At 39.5% G+C, this 18,518-nt stretch overlaps 1 protein-coding gene across 8 annotated transcripts in view; it reads left to right on the top strand.

Moving 5' to 3' along the window:
* The window catches only part of TMC3 (transmembrane channel like 3), a 283,611-nt gene that overhangs the window by 246,079 nt on the left and 19,014 nt on the right, over positions 1 to 18,518 (top strand). For 2 of the 8 annotated variants that reach the window (XM_067003577.1, XM_067003571.1), the window contains exons 1-6: positions 9,192 to 9,895; positions 11,830 to 11,970; positions 13,025 to 13,202; positions 15,434 to 15,620; positions 16,805 to 16,948; positions 17,998 to 18,073. In XM_067003577.1, coding sequence (XP_066859678.1) covers positions 15,511 to 15,620; positions 16,805 to 16,948; positions 17,998 to 18,073 — 330 coding nt within the window. In that variant the 5' untranslated portion in view covers positions 9,192 to 9,895; positions 11,830 to 11,970; positions 13,025 to 13,202; positions 15,434 to 15,510. Of the gene's footprint in view, positions 1 to 3,279; positions 3,444 to 5,386; positions 5,642 to 8,146; positions 8,607 to 9,191; positions 9,896 to 11,829; positions 11,971 to 12,169; positions 12,280 to 13,024; positions 13,203 to 13,255; positions 13,375 to 15,433; positions 15,621 to 16,804; positions 16,949 to 17,997; positions 18,074 to 18,518 lie in introns of those variants that run through there. The other 6 variants (XM_013192837.3, XM_013192838.3, XM_067003575.1 and 3 more) reach the window with 5 other exon arrangements.

Raw genomic sequence — 18,518 nt, 5'->3', positions numbered from 1 at the left:
CTGAATTAGAGCTTAAGACCCACAGCCAGTGACAAGCAAGGGTGTGGAATGGCCAATTATCAAAAATTATAAGCTGGGAAGGGACAGGAGGTGTAGTGAACAGTAATAAGAACAGCTGAATGACAGCCAAACATGGGTAAGAAAGCACGTTTGACAATCAGTGTAATCAACAGAAAAGTTCTATCTGCAGAAGACAGAAATGCAATGTTTTCAAAAGGTCTTTAAAAATAATAGTAATAAAAAAAATATATTTCAAAATTTTTAAAAAAAAGAAAGAAAAAAGAAAAGAAATGCAGTGCTGGTGATTTGGAACATGTGCTTATGCAGCATATAAAAACCAAAAGCTGTGAAAAACTGTATGAGCACAGGGATGAGAAAAACACCTCAAAAAGGGAGGAATGTTTCCTTTAAATCTTACATCTTTTTTCATGAAGTTTTGAAAAATATCTTGGGGATTTGCATTTTTGAAAGGTGCAGCTTTCTGTAGTGCCCATGCGCATTTGAAATACTCCGAGTATCTTGCCCTTGGATTGAGATGCCGCAGCTTCAGCTATGATGCTGCAGTCTCTGCAGCCATCTCGCGGGGAGTCTGTGCACGTCTGCTGAGGCAGAGCTGCCAGAGGGATTCATGCAGTAAGCAGCGTGTAGCCTTGCTGGTAACATCCATTGAAGCTTTACTTCCATGCCCCTGTGAATTTTTGCTGGGTCAGAGTGAATAGAGTCCTGTGGCATATGTCAGTGAGTAGTGACTAGGTACTGGTAGACAATTTCTCTTTTACTTTTAAATCTCGTCCCCACCCCACATCACCACAGACTTACTAGCAGGGCTGAGGAAGGCTTTAGTTTTTTTCCACCCTCTGTGGCTACTTGATCTTAGTGTGCAAAACGCCACTGAGCTCGTAGGCTTTTTCCAGCCCCTGGAAGCTCGCTTGTGAGGTACATTAAATCTCGTGTTAAATCTGCTGAACCCGAGCTGCCTGTCCAGAGAAAAGCCACGTTACTGCCCAGCTCCTGGGGCTGCATGCTGCTGCCAGGCACCAGCCCAGCACGAGGGCCTGACTCTGCCTCCCGAGCTGCCACAGGCTGACAGGAGGCTGAATGCAGAGTTTGGGGTGCAGGCTGCAGAGCTGAAGGCCCCTGCCACGATGAAGCTTTAGCTTCATAAGAAATTACATCTATTGGATTGTGGCACAGCAGTTGTCAGAGTCGCTGCTGACTTCCCTAAGGAGTTTTGGAAGGATTAGCTGTTTGACAGCACTACAGAGAGGCTGAAAGGCTGAACAGGCCATGTCTGTTTTATCCTTCCGTCAACTAGATGCCTTCTATTTTCCCACTCTCTCTGATTATACCCTTACTGTTCTTATCCTGCCAACTCAACCAGTTGAATTTGACTTGGGGACGGCATTTCCTTTCTTTTCATAACTGCTTTACTGTCCTCCCCTCTTGGCACTTTGCTCTGCAAACCAGCAAAACAAAGGATGCTCACTTCAGTAGAAATAGCATTCATTTCCCTGAGGGTTTTGTGGATTCAGCTCATAGGAAGGCAGAGACCAAGCAAGTTTCCTTTGGAAACAGATTTGTACCGACTGACAGTATCAAATCATGAAGGTACAGGCCATTCAGTTCATGAATTCCCCTCTAAGAACTATTGTATATTGTATCATTTTTCTTTTAATTCCTTAGTGGAACTTGCTGAAGCTCTCTAGCAAGCTGCCCTACTACCATTCTCCCCTCCTGACTTGTGTTGGCCATGTTTAACCACCCAATTATTGATAGGAGGATTTCAGCACTCAGGGATGTCTCCTAGTATCCTTATTTCCTCGTATAGTGGGCAGCGTGGAAATGGCTTCTTGGTGATGGCTTATGTCCTTGTTCTAAATTTATTCCTGGTTTATCGTGGGGAAATTTATGCACTGGAAATCAAGGTTATCTGTGCACCATTTGGGGAGGCCGTGGCAAAAGGCTGCCACAAGAATCTCGTGACCAGATCTTCGTGGAGAACTGAGCAGCTGGAGAGGCTTTGGCCTTTGCTTCCTCCTCAGGTTCCTCCTGGCTTTACTCCACTGTTGAGGGTAGCTCTGGTGGATATATTTGAGAAATATGTACATAGAGAGGGATTAAAACAAAAGAAATTCGCTTCCTGTTTGATCAGGAAATTGCAGTTTATTGCAGCAATTATTTAAATGCTCACTGATAATTACCCCCAACAGATAATCTCACAATGAAAAGAATTAAAGACAAGCCATCCACATTAAAAAAAAAAAAAAAGACCTAAATTGATTAAGCAGTTGTCAACAGGGTCTGAGATGTGGGATGAGATTTGAGAGCTGAATCAAAGTGTAATTACCAAGAATGTAATCAATATTGACATGTTTATCTGGGTTTGGACAGATGTTTATTACTAAGAGAAAATCCTTAAGCATCCCCATGATTTCTCTGTATCTTCTGTTCATAGCAATCTCTTAAGATTGTCCCAATTAATAATTCATCTTCATATTTGCTGAAACATTGATGGTTCATGATCAGTGAAACTCATTGCTATAATTGAGCTTTTAGATTTTCTGAGATCTGAACTTTGTGGCACATTTAGAGATGACAAAGTGCTGTTTATCATACCGGTCTCACAAAAGAATTCCTTTTGTATTGGTTTGGATATATGGCAGGAGTGATGACATCCTGAATAACTGAGCTCTAGTTCTTCCTGTTGGTGCCTGGTAGGTGATGCATTGCTACATATCCCACTTTCATAAAATTGTATCTTGCAGATGCTATCCCTAATCCAGGGGACAAACACTTTAGGCATTGCTTTTATGCCTTTTTTTTCCATTCCTGAAACAACTGTTTGCTCCTGCACTGGCCAGGGTGAGAATAGATTGCCAGTAATGGGTGCATAAGAATTTTCATCTTCTGAAGCAGGGATTTGTGACCCAGTGACTTGAACCTTTCTTTTTCAGGTGTTCTTGGCTCCTAATTGATATGTAGCAAATCGTATTAATATTAAAGATTCCAGGAAATGATTGCATCTCAAATGATGGAATCTTGTTTTGCTACATTCATCTCAGATTCCAGTTGTTTTGTCTCTGTGTATGTCTGTGGATTATTCTATTGGCTTATTTCCTTAGAGAAGTGTAGGTTCCTAATCTCATTGATCTGGTTTCTTCATATTAGGTCATGTTACAAATTCCAAATCAGATTAAAACAAAATCTGATTAGTTTCTTGTTCTTAAACAGAACAGCTTAAATGTCTGGGCTTGGTACTTACAAATTTATATTTTCTAGAATTTGTCTACTTCAGGTGTGCATGAGGAAAAGAACACTTGATATTGGATGCATCGCCCACTTTTCAAGGAGTTTTTCCAGTGTACGTAAACAGTGAATTAAGCTGAAAAAGTAGTTTTCAGAAAAATGCTCTGGCAGTCAATACGTCAAGTGTTGTTCCCAATGTAAGTTTCATTTACCTTCCTCAAAAACTTCTATGAAAGTGACAAATAATGTGGTCTGCACGCCGGGTTTGTTTTATGTTCTGGCATGTACGTTATTCATTATTCATCATTACGAGAAGAAATTTTTCTATGACAGACAGTAGAGTCATGTTACACATTTCTAGGAAATGTGGTATATGCACTAGTCATCTGAATCAGACACCTCTTTTAGTTTCAAAAATATCTCATTTATTATGAGAGCTTCACCTTTCCACAGAGGATGCTGCTTTTGTAAATGGATGAGTTTGTTCTAGGTAAGAAGGCGTGGGATTAGACTTTGAAGAAAACTCTGTTGCATTGCTACCTTTTCCGCTACTCCAAACTGGGAAATCAGTAAATGGTGGTAATATTCTCAAGGTCTTTATGGCTGGAATCCCTGGTGTTCTGCTAGAGCATTTTAAAGGCCTTAGAACACACTGGAAAAAATAAATAATAATAATAATAATAATTAAAAAAAAACAACACCTTCAATAAGGTTTTGAACCAGAGCCTAAATGAGAGCCTAAATGTCCACTCACTTAGCTTTCTTGTCAATATGTCTTAACAACAATAATACTTATCTCTATAGCCATCTACAGATATTGAACATTTTAATAGGGCATTGAATATTTATGCTTCACTGAAGAAGTAGTGCTTAAAAGGCTTACTAAGGAGTTCAGCAGAAAGGATGAAGTAAAAACATTCTAAATGTTTTAAATATTAAAAATAAAGGAAAGTAAACAAGAGAAAGAGATGCACCCTATATCAGTGAGGAAAAAAGAAGGATATAAAGTAAATAAAATACATTAAAATAACTGAAATAAATGTATCTTATATGTTACATAGACTATCTTTTTTATTCATAGTTAACTGCTCACCATTTCTTATTAAAGAATCTGAAGAATATATATTTTCAGTTTTAAATGATTTCATGTAGGGATTTAATTGTTTCTGGAATTTCACATTCATTTTCTGTGACTTTAGTATTCCTCATCTTGCCTGAGCTTCCCAGTGCCATCCCTTGCTCTTGCTGTGCAACTAGATCTGGAGTGTAAAACTGGATCTGGAGCAGTTTATTAGCTAGAAATGTCTTGTCACAAGTGTACTACAAGTAAAAATAAAAGGGGGGGGGATAATATCAGCAAAGTTTGTATGAATCAGGATGATTGCTATTTGAATAGACTGTACATCTAGAGTCTCCATTGTACCAATTACTAGTTCAGAGGCTGTAATTGTCATTGTGTTCTAGTCAAATGGACAAGCAATACGTTTTAAGTATTCCAAGCGAAATTGTGATAGCTGAAATAATAGGTCAGAATACGTCTTAATAAACTATCCACCTGTTTTTTTGTTTAGCTGAAAAAAAAAATCTTTTCAATCTGTTGTTTGTTTTCCCAAGAGCTAATCTAAATATTACTAGGGTTAAAACACATTTACAAAGGGAAACCATCGTCTCTGGTAACAAGCAATTTACAAGGAAGCAACTTCACCACATGGTGGAGCTTTCTGCTCTCCCCGCAAGAAAAAGCGTGCTGATTGCCAGAATCCTCCAGCAGAGAAGGAGGTGCCAAGTCCTGTAAGTTCCCCCTAGAAATGCCATTCCTTATGTGGGGGAATTATCCTTATACGTGTAACGAGAAGTGTGGATGGATGGCTTTCATTTCTGGAAACTGCATCTAATTGTGAAATTAATTACCAATTCAATCAGACCAGCAAATTCCGGTTTATTTCCAGCATTATGGTTGTATTTAGCCTACTGTCACAGGCAGATGAAGGGGTCCTTGGCCTATTTTTCATGCCTAGATGCATCAAATTCTGATATACACAGTTATGTTTACAAATAAAAACAGCATATCATTTGCACCCTGTTTCTTCTCTGGGCTTCTGCCTGTAAGAAGCTCATTATATACTTTGTTTTCTTCTAGGCTCATTTCTTATAGCACTTGACTTGGACCACATTGAAGGGAAAGGCTCAGGACCAGCAGCAGATGCAGGAACATTACTAAATAAATTGCTAATCTGTCCTCAATAACAGTGAAGTCCTTCCAGAGTGGATTTTAAGACAAAGAGCTTTTGGCATTTGTGCAGACTTAGGGGAACATCTGTGTCTGTGATGGCAGAAGATTCACTGTGTGATAATGGAAATGAAGCCTCAAAGGAAAATCTTTTTGCTGATAAAAGTAAGACTTTTTTTTTATAAGAACTCTCACTGATTATTTTTTTCCTACAGATTTTATTTTCGTTACCTTTTCTTACCTATTGGTAGTCATGGCATCCCCTTGGAGCTGGGTGCACATTCTGAAGGAACCGATCAGATCATAGACTAGTACTTCGAGTGGGTGTGTTCTCTGACTCTTTCATGTGCTTTAAATTAAAATGCAAATGTGAAGGTCTGTCTGTATGTACAAATTGCAGAGGCTGAATTAAATAACATCCTAACGTAGAGTTGGTTCAGTTTAATTCTTTAGGTATTTAAACCAGTTACCTGATTTTAGTTACCAATTAAATCAGTATTAGTTACAGCTAAGATGATTTAGAAGTTCATAAGAGATGGCACTGATTTAACTAAACATGAAAAAAAATTGCTTTAATTCCATTGATACAATTTCTGTGGTTAAATTTATTCTTGGGTATATTTTTAAATTATGAAGAGAACTGGGTATCTTAAAACCTTGAAAAGAACATATGTTTTGGTTTTTTTAAAGTGTGAAAATTATTTTTTGTGAGTACAGGAGAACTGTACAATCACATGATAGATAAGCAGGAAAAAAGAAAGGGGAGCAAAACATGAAGCTGATCAGTCTAATTTTGCTGTACAACAATAATGAAAAAATATTAACGGTAGGTTGTGATCCACAATCCTTTTACCAAGGCTTAAACTGCTTTGCATGAGCCGAGCCTTAGGGTTTGCCCATATGAATCTTCACAACACATAACAAATCTTAGATAAGTTAATTTAGCTAAGCCCATACTGTCTGTTTCTCAAAACATTCCACCTACTAGGCATATAAAAATACCATGAGACCAATGAGCACAATAGACTCTTAAGAAAAACAGCATGTGTTTCATGCATGCTGGCAGGAAGAAAAAAATCATTACCACAGTATCTGAGAAAGTCTCTATGCTGCTTGTATAATTTGAGCTTTTTCTAACTTTTGGGGCTCAAAACTCCACATAAATAACCTGGTTGATAACAATTCAATAGCAGAGTAAGGCTTAGGTATTTGCATCATGAGGCCCTTGGATGAAAGGATTATTTGAAATGCAGAGATATTACAATTTTGTAATACTTTCCTTAGTGTTTTAAACTATATTTTGCTTTTTTGCATTGTTTTTATAATTCTTTTGTGTGGAGGATAGTGCACACAAAAGCCCACCAAATCCAGACAAGCAAAAACCCAAGATCTTTACCCTGTTAAAATAGGTTAAGAAAGAATACCCCCTAGAAAATGTGATGGTGTTCTGTGCTCCCCTCTAGAAACTAGACTACGAACATTTAATGCAAAGGCTGTGGGTCTGACTTATCATCCACTGCAGTTAAGGGCAAGAATGTGATTTTATTCATCATTGCAGTGTTCTTCTGTTGGCTCAATAGCATGAGTTCAGAATACTCTAAAGCTCTACAGCTGTGTCTTTTCCTTTTGAGAATAAAAAGCTATTATGAGAAAAATTACATTGAAAAAGTGAGGGTGCTAATGGATTATTAAATGTCTGGGTTAACCTTACTAGAAATGTTTTCATTGGTATAACTCAATTTAATAAAATATAATAGAATTTGCTAGTATATGTTAAAGTCCAAATAGGGATGTGTAAAAGCAAAGAATGAAAGTCCCTTTGAGAAATCTGCTTGAATGCTGATTGTTTGAAATTGCCATAACCTTATAACTCTTTATTCCTGTGATGAGATAATATAATTCCAAAGCGGGTGGCTTAGTGATATATGTTGCATTCAGATTCTTTCTACCAGGTGACATTTATTGAAAGCTGACAGTTCAACTGTGTTCCATGCCTTGTGCTATTTATCTCCTTGGAACTGTTGGACACTGTAATTACATTTTGCTTCATTTCCTGTATAATTTATGTGAAAATCCTTCCATGGTAGGAAAGTACAAAGTCCAGATAATGAGAACATGACAATGTGTATGATTTAGGATGGTTGTTTAGATGGCAGCTAGAATTGCCCATGACTCAGGCACTTTCAAGGTCATCCAATACAAGGGGAGTTCAGGCAACAGGGCACTTTAGAAACTGCATAAAACAAAAACATTTTGAAACTTTTAATAAACATCAATCTTAACATCATTATTCCTAGAAGTTGAGGCGTATTTTATGGGTAGAGTAAGAAGGAATGACAAATCTTACTGAATTACTGTGGTATTTAGCACACTGTTTTTGCGTGAAGGTATTAAGAATGGTTTTGTGCCAGTGCATAATGTTTTGAAGTCTTCAAGGCTTTGGTATTTTGTTTTATTATACTTTCAGAGTTTCCCCCTTGGCAGTTTCTTGATGTTGCTAGATGTATTTATATTTCTTATATATATTTTATATATATACACATATCTATATATATAAAATAAATGTAAATATATTTATATTTATGTATATTGAATATATAGTATATATATTTAATGTGCTTTTTAATGTCTAATGTGTTTCGTAATGTCAAATACGTTTTTTTCCCTTAGAAAACTCTTCTAACTAAGTCATTATGCTGCCAGTTTCTCTCATCACCAGCCTGGTCTAAATTACATCTAGAGACAATCAGCTCGATTTGTTTTCCAGGCAAAGGATATTATATATCTTCATCATGCACAGTTGACTCTGATGGTTTGTGGATTTTGTCTAGGTAGAGCTTTTGAATCCTGGTTTAATATTGCAAACTCTGTATATGCTTGACTGTCTTTCATTGTATTTTTACTGTGTACTTCATGCGCTGAGAAACAGAAATGGGCCACAAGACTACTTCCAATGAGCACACTGGTGGCTGAAAGCTGGGTTTGATTTGCTCTGCCTCCTTGGTCTAAAGAAACAAAGTTTGTGCTGGCTGAAGGAGTTTGGGACTGAATAAGGAAATAAGACAAGCTTAAGAGAGGAATCAGGTACATTTCCAAGGGAGGAAGGAAGGGACCAGCCAGAACTTTGAAGGTAATACTCTACAAGAGGCACAAGCTGTGAAAGAACTACTGCAGTGGGATTTTGTGGGCCTTAACAATTCTCAGGTAGTTACAACTTTCTTTTGACATAAATCCATACTACTGTTGAAAGGGATGAGCCTACCCAACTGGATGTATCCTCCTTGGTTCATTCCCTCCACCTCTCCTGCACTCACAGTAGGGATTATGCTGCTGAATGGGAGCTCAATCAAAGAACTGAGCTGCTAAAACCTACTCTTGGAGGTGGGTCAGTATAGCCAGAAGTACTGTGAAGAGGTGCTGAATTCAGGTGATCATGTAACTGCAGGCTGGTGCACCTGGCTTTTCTGAGGAATTGTGTGTTGGAGTATCCTGGAGAACAAGCTCATGTCTTTGCAGACAATACTTTTAATAGCTGTGCTTGGGATTTTTCCGTGGACAAAAGATTATTTGCTGATGAGATGACTATAGTGTATCTGAAGTGTCTTCCTATGTCATACTATAGTAGAATTAATAACATTCCTTATGCAGTCAATTAAGTAGATCTGGATTTTGTGTTCCTCCTGACCTCTCTGAGATCACAGCTCATGAAAAATGGGAAGTTCAGAGGCTTTTCTGTTGGGGCACAGAAGTCCTTGCCTTTGCTGGAAAAAATGCTGACTACCCTGTTTCAATTCTCCTTAGCATCCCATGTATTTCAAAGAATTGCAAAACCAAAGTTGTGTTTTTAGTGAGCATTAGAAATGGTGCAAAACTGTGTTTTAATGTTTGGAGGACAATGAAAACCAACTTGAATTGAAACAACCATTCTGTGTTTCAAAACATTGACAGCTCTTCATGACCTCATTCTGAGCCAAAATGAGACTTTCTAATGGACAAATAAGTTCCCTGCAGACTATTAGAAGCAATTGTGCAAAAGTTTTAATCTCATCCAAAAAAAAGAAAAAAAAAGTGGGGGGGGGATTCTGATTACTTGGTTACTTTTTGCCATTGTGAAAATTCTTGATCTTCTTTTCCTCTTTTTTCTTCCAAAAAAGTGAAAATTCTCTCTCTCTCTCTCTCCCCTCTCTCCTTTCTCTTTTAATGTTATAAAATTGTCTTCTGCATTTTCAATGACTCCTAGGTCTGGCTTGTAATGACTCACGTAAGCCTGGAAAATAATTTAGTTACAGTGCTTTCAGAAAGGTCTCTGGTGAAATGAATATGTCTGTAGGATGCACGTCATACTGCTGGATAGACAAAGCTGCACAAAACACAGATTCCCTTATAGAAGTAGTAGCTACGGCCTATGGCAATTGAAAAGTAAGTTTATCTAGGTGTCCAGTTACTTTCTTGCTACCTGAAAGTAGGAAGCTGCAAGTTGGAGGGCAGCGTCACGCACGTCAGGGCAGCGCTGCAGGCCTTGTGCTTTGGTTGCATTAGCTGTAAAAGCTGGTGGGACATGGTCTGCCCCACCACGGGTGCTTGGCTCTGCTTGTGGCTCCCTTTGTCTTTCGCCACTGTCAGCGTTAGGCTTTAAAATGCTCGTGTAAGCATTACCCTGATTTTGCTCTTGACGGTTTTCTGAATTTGATGTATTCTGTTGTGGTTTGTACTGTCACAGAAATGTATATTTTAATAGTCATGGTAATCATCTAATGAATAAAAATATACCTATTATGATGATGTAAGATCAGTTAACTACATAAGGAGCTTTTTAAATGAAAGATTTTTTATGTGGGATGTGAATTCACGAGAAAATTGAACTGCAGTGGGAGTATTCCCCTTGATCCAAGTCTGATAAATGTCAGTAAGAGTTATGAGCATGCAGAAATTGAAGAGTGAAACCTACTGTATGAAATTAAGCTGTCCAAACAAACTCATGGGGAGACGATGATTTAACAGAGTCCAGTAGATTAATTTTACTCTCAGTTCATGAAGACAATGGCTTTGGCAACATTACCCAGGAAATCCCATATCTGCTTTTTTATCCAGCTGTGCATCTCTAATATCTTTGGGGCCTGAACAGGTGAACTGAGATTATAATTTGATAATGGAACGTATTTCTTTGAAGTCCAACTGGCTTGTCTTCTGATCATAGCTCTTCCAGCTCTAAAAGTAAATGTTCGCAAACTAAGAGGGGTTTGTGTTTTCACACAAACCTGAATGCTGAACAGCATCACTACCTATCACTGTATTCTACAGAGCTGATTTTTTTTTTAGCACTACTGATAATTAGTTCTCTTAAAGATGCACAAATTTCTTTCTTCAGTGTTTCTGAGTATTTTTTTCACCATCTGTTTTATATACTTAAGAATCTGGAGGGGTAGTACTTTTTTTTTTTCTTTTACAGACACCACTGAAAACATCAGTCTTTTCTGAATTTTCACCTTAGAATTGGGATGTCCCCTTCCCATGTAAGAACATTTTGGAAAGGTCCAAGTTTGACTGCAATGCTGAAAGAAAGAGGAGATTTAAACTGAATCTTCATAGGAATGGACAAGCATGGGGAAGATAGCTCCAATTACTCCAATTTTCTATGTGCAGAGTCTACCCACTTGTGTGTTTTTTGGTTTTTTCCCCAGCTAAGTATTTGAAAATGCAACATGGCCCTATGCATCAAACGTGAGATTTGCTTTTATGCACAGAGAGGTGCCACTATACATGTTGCAGTAAAAGTTTAACATCCTGTTTTACATCCACTTAATGACAATTGAAATCAAATCTATAACAATTGTAGTATTCATTCACAGTAAAACAACCCCCAGTACATTTCTGGATTCGACAGAGCGTATTGAAGCAGGCTGCTAAACTGCTTGCCGAGCTGAACAGCCAAACCTGAACCCTGTTTGTGATCCGAGTGAATCCTAGAGTTCTTTAGAGAGGCTATTGCAAAGGTCATGGGTAACGGAGGATGCCTCCAACATCAGGGATAAACTCTTGAAGCCAGCTTTCTCTTGTCTCTTAAAAAGCACTCTGCATCCTCCTGTCAGATGGGCTCTGAATTCATGAGTCTCTGGCTGCTCATTGTGCTTTTAGTGTTTGGTAGTAACTTCAGATTGCATATGTGATTCCAGCACTGGCAGTATTAGAGCCATATAAATGTCAGGCTTAAATTGTCCCCTTGTTTTAATACTTTGGGCTTTCTTCTAACAAAGGGAAAGGAAATTAATATGTTCCCTGTTGATGCGTTAAGATATACAAGCTAATTAAATCTATATAAATCATTAATCTTAGCATTTTAATGTCTTTGGTAGTGCTGTACCACCATCGCATAAAAGGACACCGCTTTATCTGTGAAATGTAGCAATCCCTGGGAACTGCCATTGATGTGAAGTCTTAATCTCCCATGTCGTTTCTTCAAATAAAAACTGGTGTGTCTGGAAGCCAAGCAAGAGGTGAGAAGTAGGACCTGTAATACAGAGGGAGAAGTGGACAGGTTTTTCTCCTGTTGTTTTTGGAGGTCTAGATCATGCTCTCTGAGGGATTTGGGATGTTAGTGTTAACTTATTTTCCATGGGGGAGGAAATTTTCCTTAGTAAGACCTCTATCAGTGACGTGAGTTTAATGTTTCTACATGTTTGTCACATTACTCAGGGCTCTTTCTCAGATTATTCTGCTTCTGTTGGAGTTTGTGGTGCAGGCAAACCACAAAATGAAGACCTAAAGCTGGATACCCTGGCTGTTAGGACCAGCACAGCGGCAAGGTCAGCTTACTGTAAAGATACCACCAGGTGTCAGGTGCTTCAGGTTTTATCTAGGTTTCACCATCTTGATTAGCTTGAAGCCTTCAGTTTTAAGGGTGTGTTTTGGTTTATTAAATGTGTAATAAGTTTCAGGTGCACTGAGTTTCATAGGGCATGTTGTTACATTGATAATGGATTATGCAGAGATCTTCAGCATTAACCAACTGGCACTAGTCAATAAAAAATAAAGGCACGTTAACAGTCAATTAGTGCTGATGGAATGGGCTTGTTACCTGGACACAAAGCTGCACTGCTCTTCTGGCCCAGAATAGTCTCTCCATATGATACAGGGTGACACACAGCCATGTGGATGCTAGGTTGCTGCATTGTTTGAAATTATGTATATATGGAAAATATTTGATTTTTTTAAAGGAGAGCAATGACTAAACATAGCTGGAATAAGTAGCAAACTAATGGATTTTAGTAGGCTGTCCTGAATAGAGAGGCATTTATTCTTCTGAGCAAAGCGGCAGAATCTGGTCCCCATTGCTGTACCACTGGCCAAAATGCAAAGCAAATAACTAACTACAACCCAGAAAATATATTTGAACTGATGTTTCATTGCTTTCAGATTATAAAATTGAAAGCATATCTTGCAGCAGGTCACAAAAGTGGTGATGTGGGTGTGTTTGCAGTACTGACTGAACATCAAAGCTTTAAAAGGCTTTTCTGGCATCCAGAATAGTTCCTCTGTTTGTTTTTCCAGCTGGAAAGTGGTGATAAGTCTTTTGATGGAGACATGGTTCTGGGCTGAAACATGTTCCTTTTGGCTGCTTGCTTTCACTTGATGGTGGTCTGATGCACAGAGAGGATGTTAGGGTGCTGCTTCTGGCCTGTGAACTTGAAGCCAAACAACAAAGCCATTCCAAGGCTGGGGAATTTAGGTAAGGCACAGGTAGCTTGATATGCCAGAGATCTAACAACCTTTGTTTTACAGAATTCACTATGAAAAGAATAAAATACAGCACAGAAAAAGTAGGATTATTATGCTCCATTCTTCTTGGGAAGCTGAATACTGGAGCCTACACCCTTTAGTCTCCATTGCTGCCGAAGGAGGTGTGTACAGAAGATGCCCAGAATGTGGTTGGGATGAGTGAGTTGAGTTCAGAGAAAAATCTACAGAGTAAATAGAACATGGCTAAGTGGTGTTTCCACCAACGTTTTTAACTATGTTTAGAAGCCATGCACATGTGACAAAAGGAGGAATTAAAGGAGTGGTGCAGAATACAGGTGCCTGCTTTCACTGAGCTCTCGGTGGGGCATTTCTGGAGCTATTCTGTGGCTCTTCCCCTTTGTGCTAATGGAAGTCCCAGATTTCTGGTGAGGCTTCAAACAAGATGCACCTGGAGCTCTGGGCTTCACAAGCCTCATTATTTATGGTCTGAGAGATACTTGTGTGGTAATGAGGCTTGTGACTTTTTAGTCCCTTAATTATTTAGCTAAATAAGTATAGTACAATGGACTGAACCATAATAATGGAAAAGTAGGATTTCTCAGCTAGTGGCAGTATTTTTGATTAGCTCAGGGCAAAGGGGAAAAGCAGTCTGTGCGCGTCTCTACAGGAAATGTAGCAGAGAGAACTTAATGTTCTTTCTTGTCAGAGGCTGCAAATAAAAGTTAACTACAACAGACCATTGATTTATGCAACCGAAACCTTTGCCACATTGTGCACAGAGTTATTACAGAGAGAAACACCAAGTTAGGAACAAGTGAAAACTCTCTGTAAACTCATCCCTTTCCTCCCAAGTTCTGAGCAACAAATTATGTCCATAGAATCTAATAACAAAGGTGGTTTTTTGGCCCATTTTGCTCTGTTTTAATAACGTGACCTAAAATACCTGTAACTTTTATGATGGAGAAAGGCTCTGGAAATTCACTTGACGATGTGGCAAGTTGCTGGTCCCAACAAAACTTGGAGCAGTCTATTCTGTCCTGACAATCCAATACCAGTACCGTGGAGAGGTGGTGTTGGAGTTGACTATAGGAACTTTAGGAAGTTTATGCCCACAATGACTGTTAATGAAGTGCATTACTGTGAATAATACATAATCATCATATGATAGACACAGAGTACCTCAAAATTTGTGATAAATTGCATGCTATTCCTGTGAAATGCAGAAATATTCTGTATTTGTTGGTGGGAAGCGAGGCATAAAAATGCAAGAACTGGCCCCAGGACTTGAATAAAGTGAGAGAAAGATAGTAGTTACTTAATACAGGTCCTTAAACTGCCATCACTGATCCATTCGTTGACTTTTAAAGTGACTTCATGTTAGGTGTGCATTTAGTATCTATGAAATTAATTTTGTAATAAAATTAGTTAAGTAGTAGGGCTGAAGAAATGGGAAACGAACATCAGATGACAATATTTTCCTGTGTTTAAGCTCTAGGAATAATTATTAATATTGATAATCTGAGAAGATGCATAAAGTAAATGGCGAAAAAGTTACAGTAGTTAATGGAATTGAAAATAACTAAGATACTACAAGTTTTGAGAAAGAGTGAATTGCTTGGTAACATGTACTTGTCTGAATGGCAGGTATTTTGATGCCTCCAAAAGAGAAGTCATAAATCCAGGGCCAGTGAGTGCAGGTCACGCTGCAAGGTGGGGCCAGGGCCCAGGAGGGCAGCAGCTCTTGCATTGTGGCAGGGCTATCCCCTTGGTAGTCCTGTGGGAAAATGCCATCACATTTTTGTCTGTCAGCAAAGACCAAAATACAAACAATTCCTGCTTTACACGAGCAAGAACTTTCTCTCAAACACGTGAAGCAATGCTGACAGTCTTTCCAGCGCGGTCATTGCAAACATCACCCAGCGTGATTCAGCCTGGTTTGGTGGGGCGGCACTTTGAGGGATCACCTCATCCGTCACAAGGGAAACTTGGCTCTGCTTTAAGGACTGCAGCTGGCCCACCCTTGGATCCTGTTCCCTACCTCACTTCTAGGAAGTTCATTTAAAAGCACCCTGGCTGCTGTGTGCTGCCGCTTTAAGGCATGCACGCACTGCCAGGCTTCAGGTCCTGCCACTGCAGGAGCACCAGGCGCAGGCAGCAATCCTCTGATCAGGGCTCGGCACTCCCTCGCTGCTCTCTACTTAATAACGTTTGCCTGCTTAGGAGACAGCTGACCAGTGAGCTGAAGGCTTTCGTCTAGTGTGGCAGAGTTTCACCTGGTGCTGGCGGCAGCTCCCACCATGGCAGCAGCTCCAGGTGCTGCTGCAGTAAAAACTGCAAAGTCCTGCAAAAAGTACCAGACAGTGAAGCGGCACGCCAGCATCTACACGTACCAGGAGCCACCCCACAGGTAAGGCATCCTGCTCTCTCCTGAAGTGCAAATATTCCTTACTGAGCAGAAATGTGGGGTCTTGTCTTTTGCCTTTCATTTAGGCAGAGTGTAGTAACGTGAAAAGGAGCATGAGAAAAATCACTCCTCTCTCTATTTTTAGATGTACTTTAAACCTCTTTTCTTCTTTTTTTCTTCTCATAAAAGTAATATTTCATACTGCATCATAAACATCTTCAGCATAACTCCAGTGAGTTCAGGGTATAGCAGGGTAATAAATCTCTCTATACTTTTCCGGTGTATTATAATTTCCCTTGAATATCCACTGTGACCGAAGGTCAGGGTGAGGACTGTGGATCAATGGACCAGCAATCTGACCACGTATATCCTTTGAATGCTGTTACAAGAAAGCGTTTAGGTTGATTTATTTCAAAGTGATTCAAAAGTGTTCAGTTCTGTTCACATCATGCAAGGGGAAATCATGGCAACAGGTTTTTAGCCGTGAGTCCCTGCAAGAGTGAATATTGCTGCTGTCAGGTACAATAGCCTGTTTAAAATGGGATGAGAGAGCTGTAGCTTAGCAAATGTGGTGACAGCATCAGAAAAGATGATTTAATAATCATTCACAGAAATCTGCATTGGAACACAATTTTTTTTACAGGAATATGTAATTCTTGGTGTGCTGGGGTCTTACACTCCTGTCCTCCCAGCAGAGAACAGGCGCAAAGGGCAAGAATTTCTTAGCATTTCTTCCCCTCATCTTAACAAAGAAAAACTTCTTCATTATTACCATCAAAGTAAAAGGCCAACACCGCATGGCAAGCAAATGAATGTTAAGTGCTCTTGCTGGAAATGTTTAGACTGCACTTTGTTCCAGAAAAATATACAGAATGTCTTGCTAGCCTGATGTAAAAGCTGTATGGCTGGAAAGGCTGGGAGAGCAAAGACTGGAATTCCTGCTGGGGAGCACGGATGAGTTATGACTGAGTAGCAGGTGGTGGGGAGGAAGAGGCACATCCTAGAGATGGGGAAATCATCCGAATTATTCATCAACCCTAAAAACAAGAAGGTCATTCAAGTTCCCTAGCTTATTGCTGTCATATTGCTCCCACAGATTGGGTGCTGTACAAATCAACAGTTTGGGGATCTGGAGGGTAATAATTTGTCTTGTTTTTTATTTCATGGGGTGTGTGCTGGACCGTCAGCAACTCAGATGAGGATATCAGTGAGGATAAGGCTGACAACCACGACCCCGAGCAGATCTTTCAGAACATTCAGTACCAGAAGGAGATCATGTCCAACATCCGCTGCAGGCCGTGGCCGATGAGGCAGAAGCTGCGGGCGCTCAGGTAACGGTGTTTGCACAGAAGCTCTCAGGCTTACTGACTGTGACCGTGTTTCCAGCTGCAGTTTTCCAGTGTAAGCTGAAAGGGAACGAGCCCAGAAATGATTAAGAGTGGCTAGGAAAGCACGGTGTGAGTACGCTCTGATGAGACCTGAGAGCTGGTTGTAATCTTCAGGTAATACATTGTAAATGGCGGTAAGTAATGCATGCTGGTAGGCACATTTGGTGTAGTCATGATGTTTCACAGCTTAAGATCTCAATAGTTATATTAACACTGCCATATTTGGAATGCAAAAGGTGGGTGTCCAACTCTTTCAGTTAAACTGTGTTAGGTCTTTCACAGTATGGTCTACTTGGGACTTGCTCTTTTTCCTCTTCATCAGGCCTCTTTCTCTTAAAACACTGTCTGATGCGAGGATGGCATTGTAGTCCTGAGGAAGTCCCAGCAGCAATAGGATCCTTGCTTAATTTTGGAAACAAAGTGATTTTTCTCTGTTACACAGAATAGCGACTTGATGTCTCCCTGCTCCTACATGACTTCTGTGTTGATGAGTTTCCTGTGGTCCTCATCCACCTTCTCCTGAAGTTAAAGATCAAGGATAAGCACCTTTAGGATCGGATATGAATCTATTTGCATCTTGAAAGAGCTCTATACCATATTCTTATGTATTCACATACGATTAAACATGCTGTCAGGACAGTTGTCTTATTTTAGTCATTTCGGTTGTGCTGCTTTAAGAAAGATTTGAATTAAAAGGACATGGGAGAAACACACACACACACACACGAGAGAGAGAGAGAGAGGGAGAGAGCGCTCTCCCTGCAGTAAAAGTTTTTAATGTCAAGTTTTCTCAGACAAAACTCTCAGTGGTTTTAAAGTGGTAGTAAAAACTTCAGTATGAAAAGAAAAAAAGCTTTGCCTGGTTAAGGATTTTACGGTGTGACATAGTCCATGACAGCGTTTCAGAGCACTTTACTAGTTGCTGCCTGTGCAGAGCTAGGGGCTCAGAGTAATGGCATCAATGTAAAACAAGATTCCACCTTCTTCTGCAGACAGGCAAAGGAGATTGTGCTGAAGTATGAAGGGAGGCTCACTAGAACAAGAGGCTACCAAGCTGCTGGTGCAGAGGTATGTCTGCTGCTTCTTAAATTACAGCTCCTCTCTATACCTATAGTCATCTGCAGTTTTTATTCACAGGAGTGTATGTTTTCTGTGCTGTCCCAATCTCTATCTCAAGAACTCTGTTGAGGGAGGAGAAAGGAGTTAAAAGCTTCTTTTTTCTTTTTTCCTTTTTTTTTTCCAATTGTGAATTTAGTAATTACATTTTTGCAGACTCATTTAATGTGTGAGGAGTGGATCACCTATTAACGCAGGATAAGCTTCCTTCTCAAATAATATATGAATATTGATGTCTGCCAGAGGGGGTGATGGGAATGGGATACCAACAATACAATGTCAGTATTCTCTGAAGAGCAATTTCAGCAGACTGTGGGGCCACAGTTCAATGGTTTAGTATGAAAAATGTGTCTAGCTTTTATTTTGGAAGACAATCCTACAGTAGCTTATTGTAAAT

This window comes from Anser cygnoides, chromosome 11, assembly GCF_040182565.1.
Source record: "Anser cygnoides isolate HZ-2024a breed goose chromosome 11, Taihu_goose_T2T_genome, whole genome shotgun sequence".
NCBI classification, from domain to species: Eukaryota; Metazoa; Chordata; class Aves; order Anseriformes; family Anatidae; genus Anser; species Anser cygnoides.
This window is presented reverse-complemented; position numbering and strand designations above follow the sequence as displayed.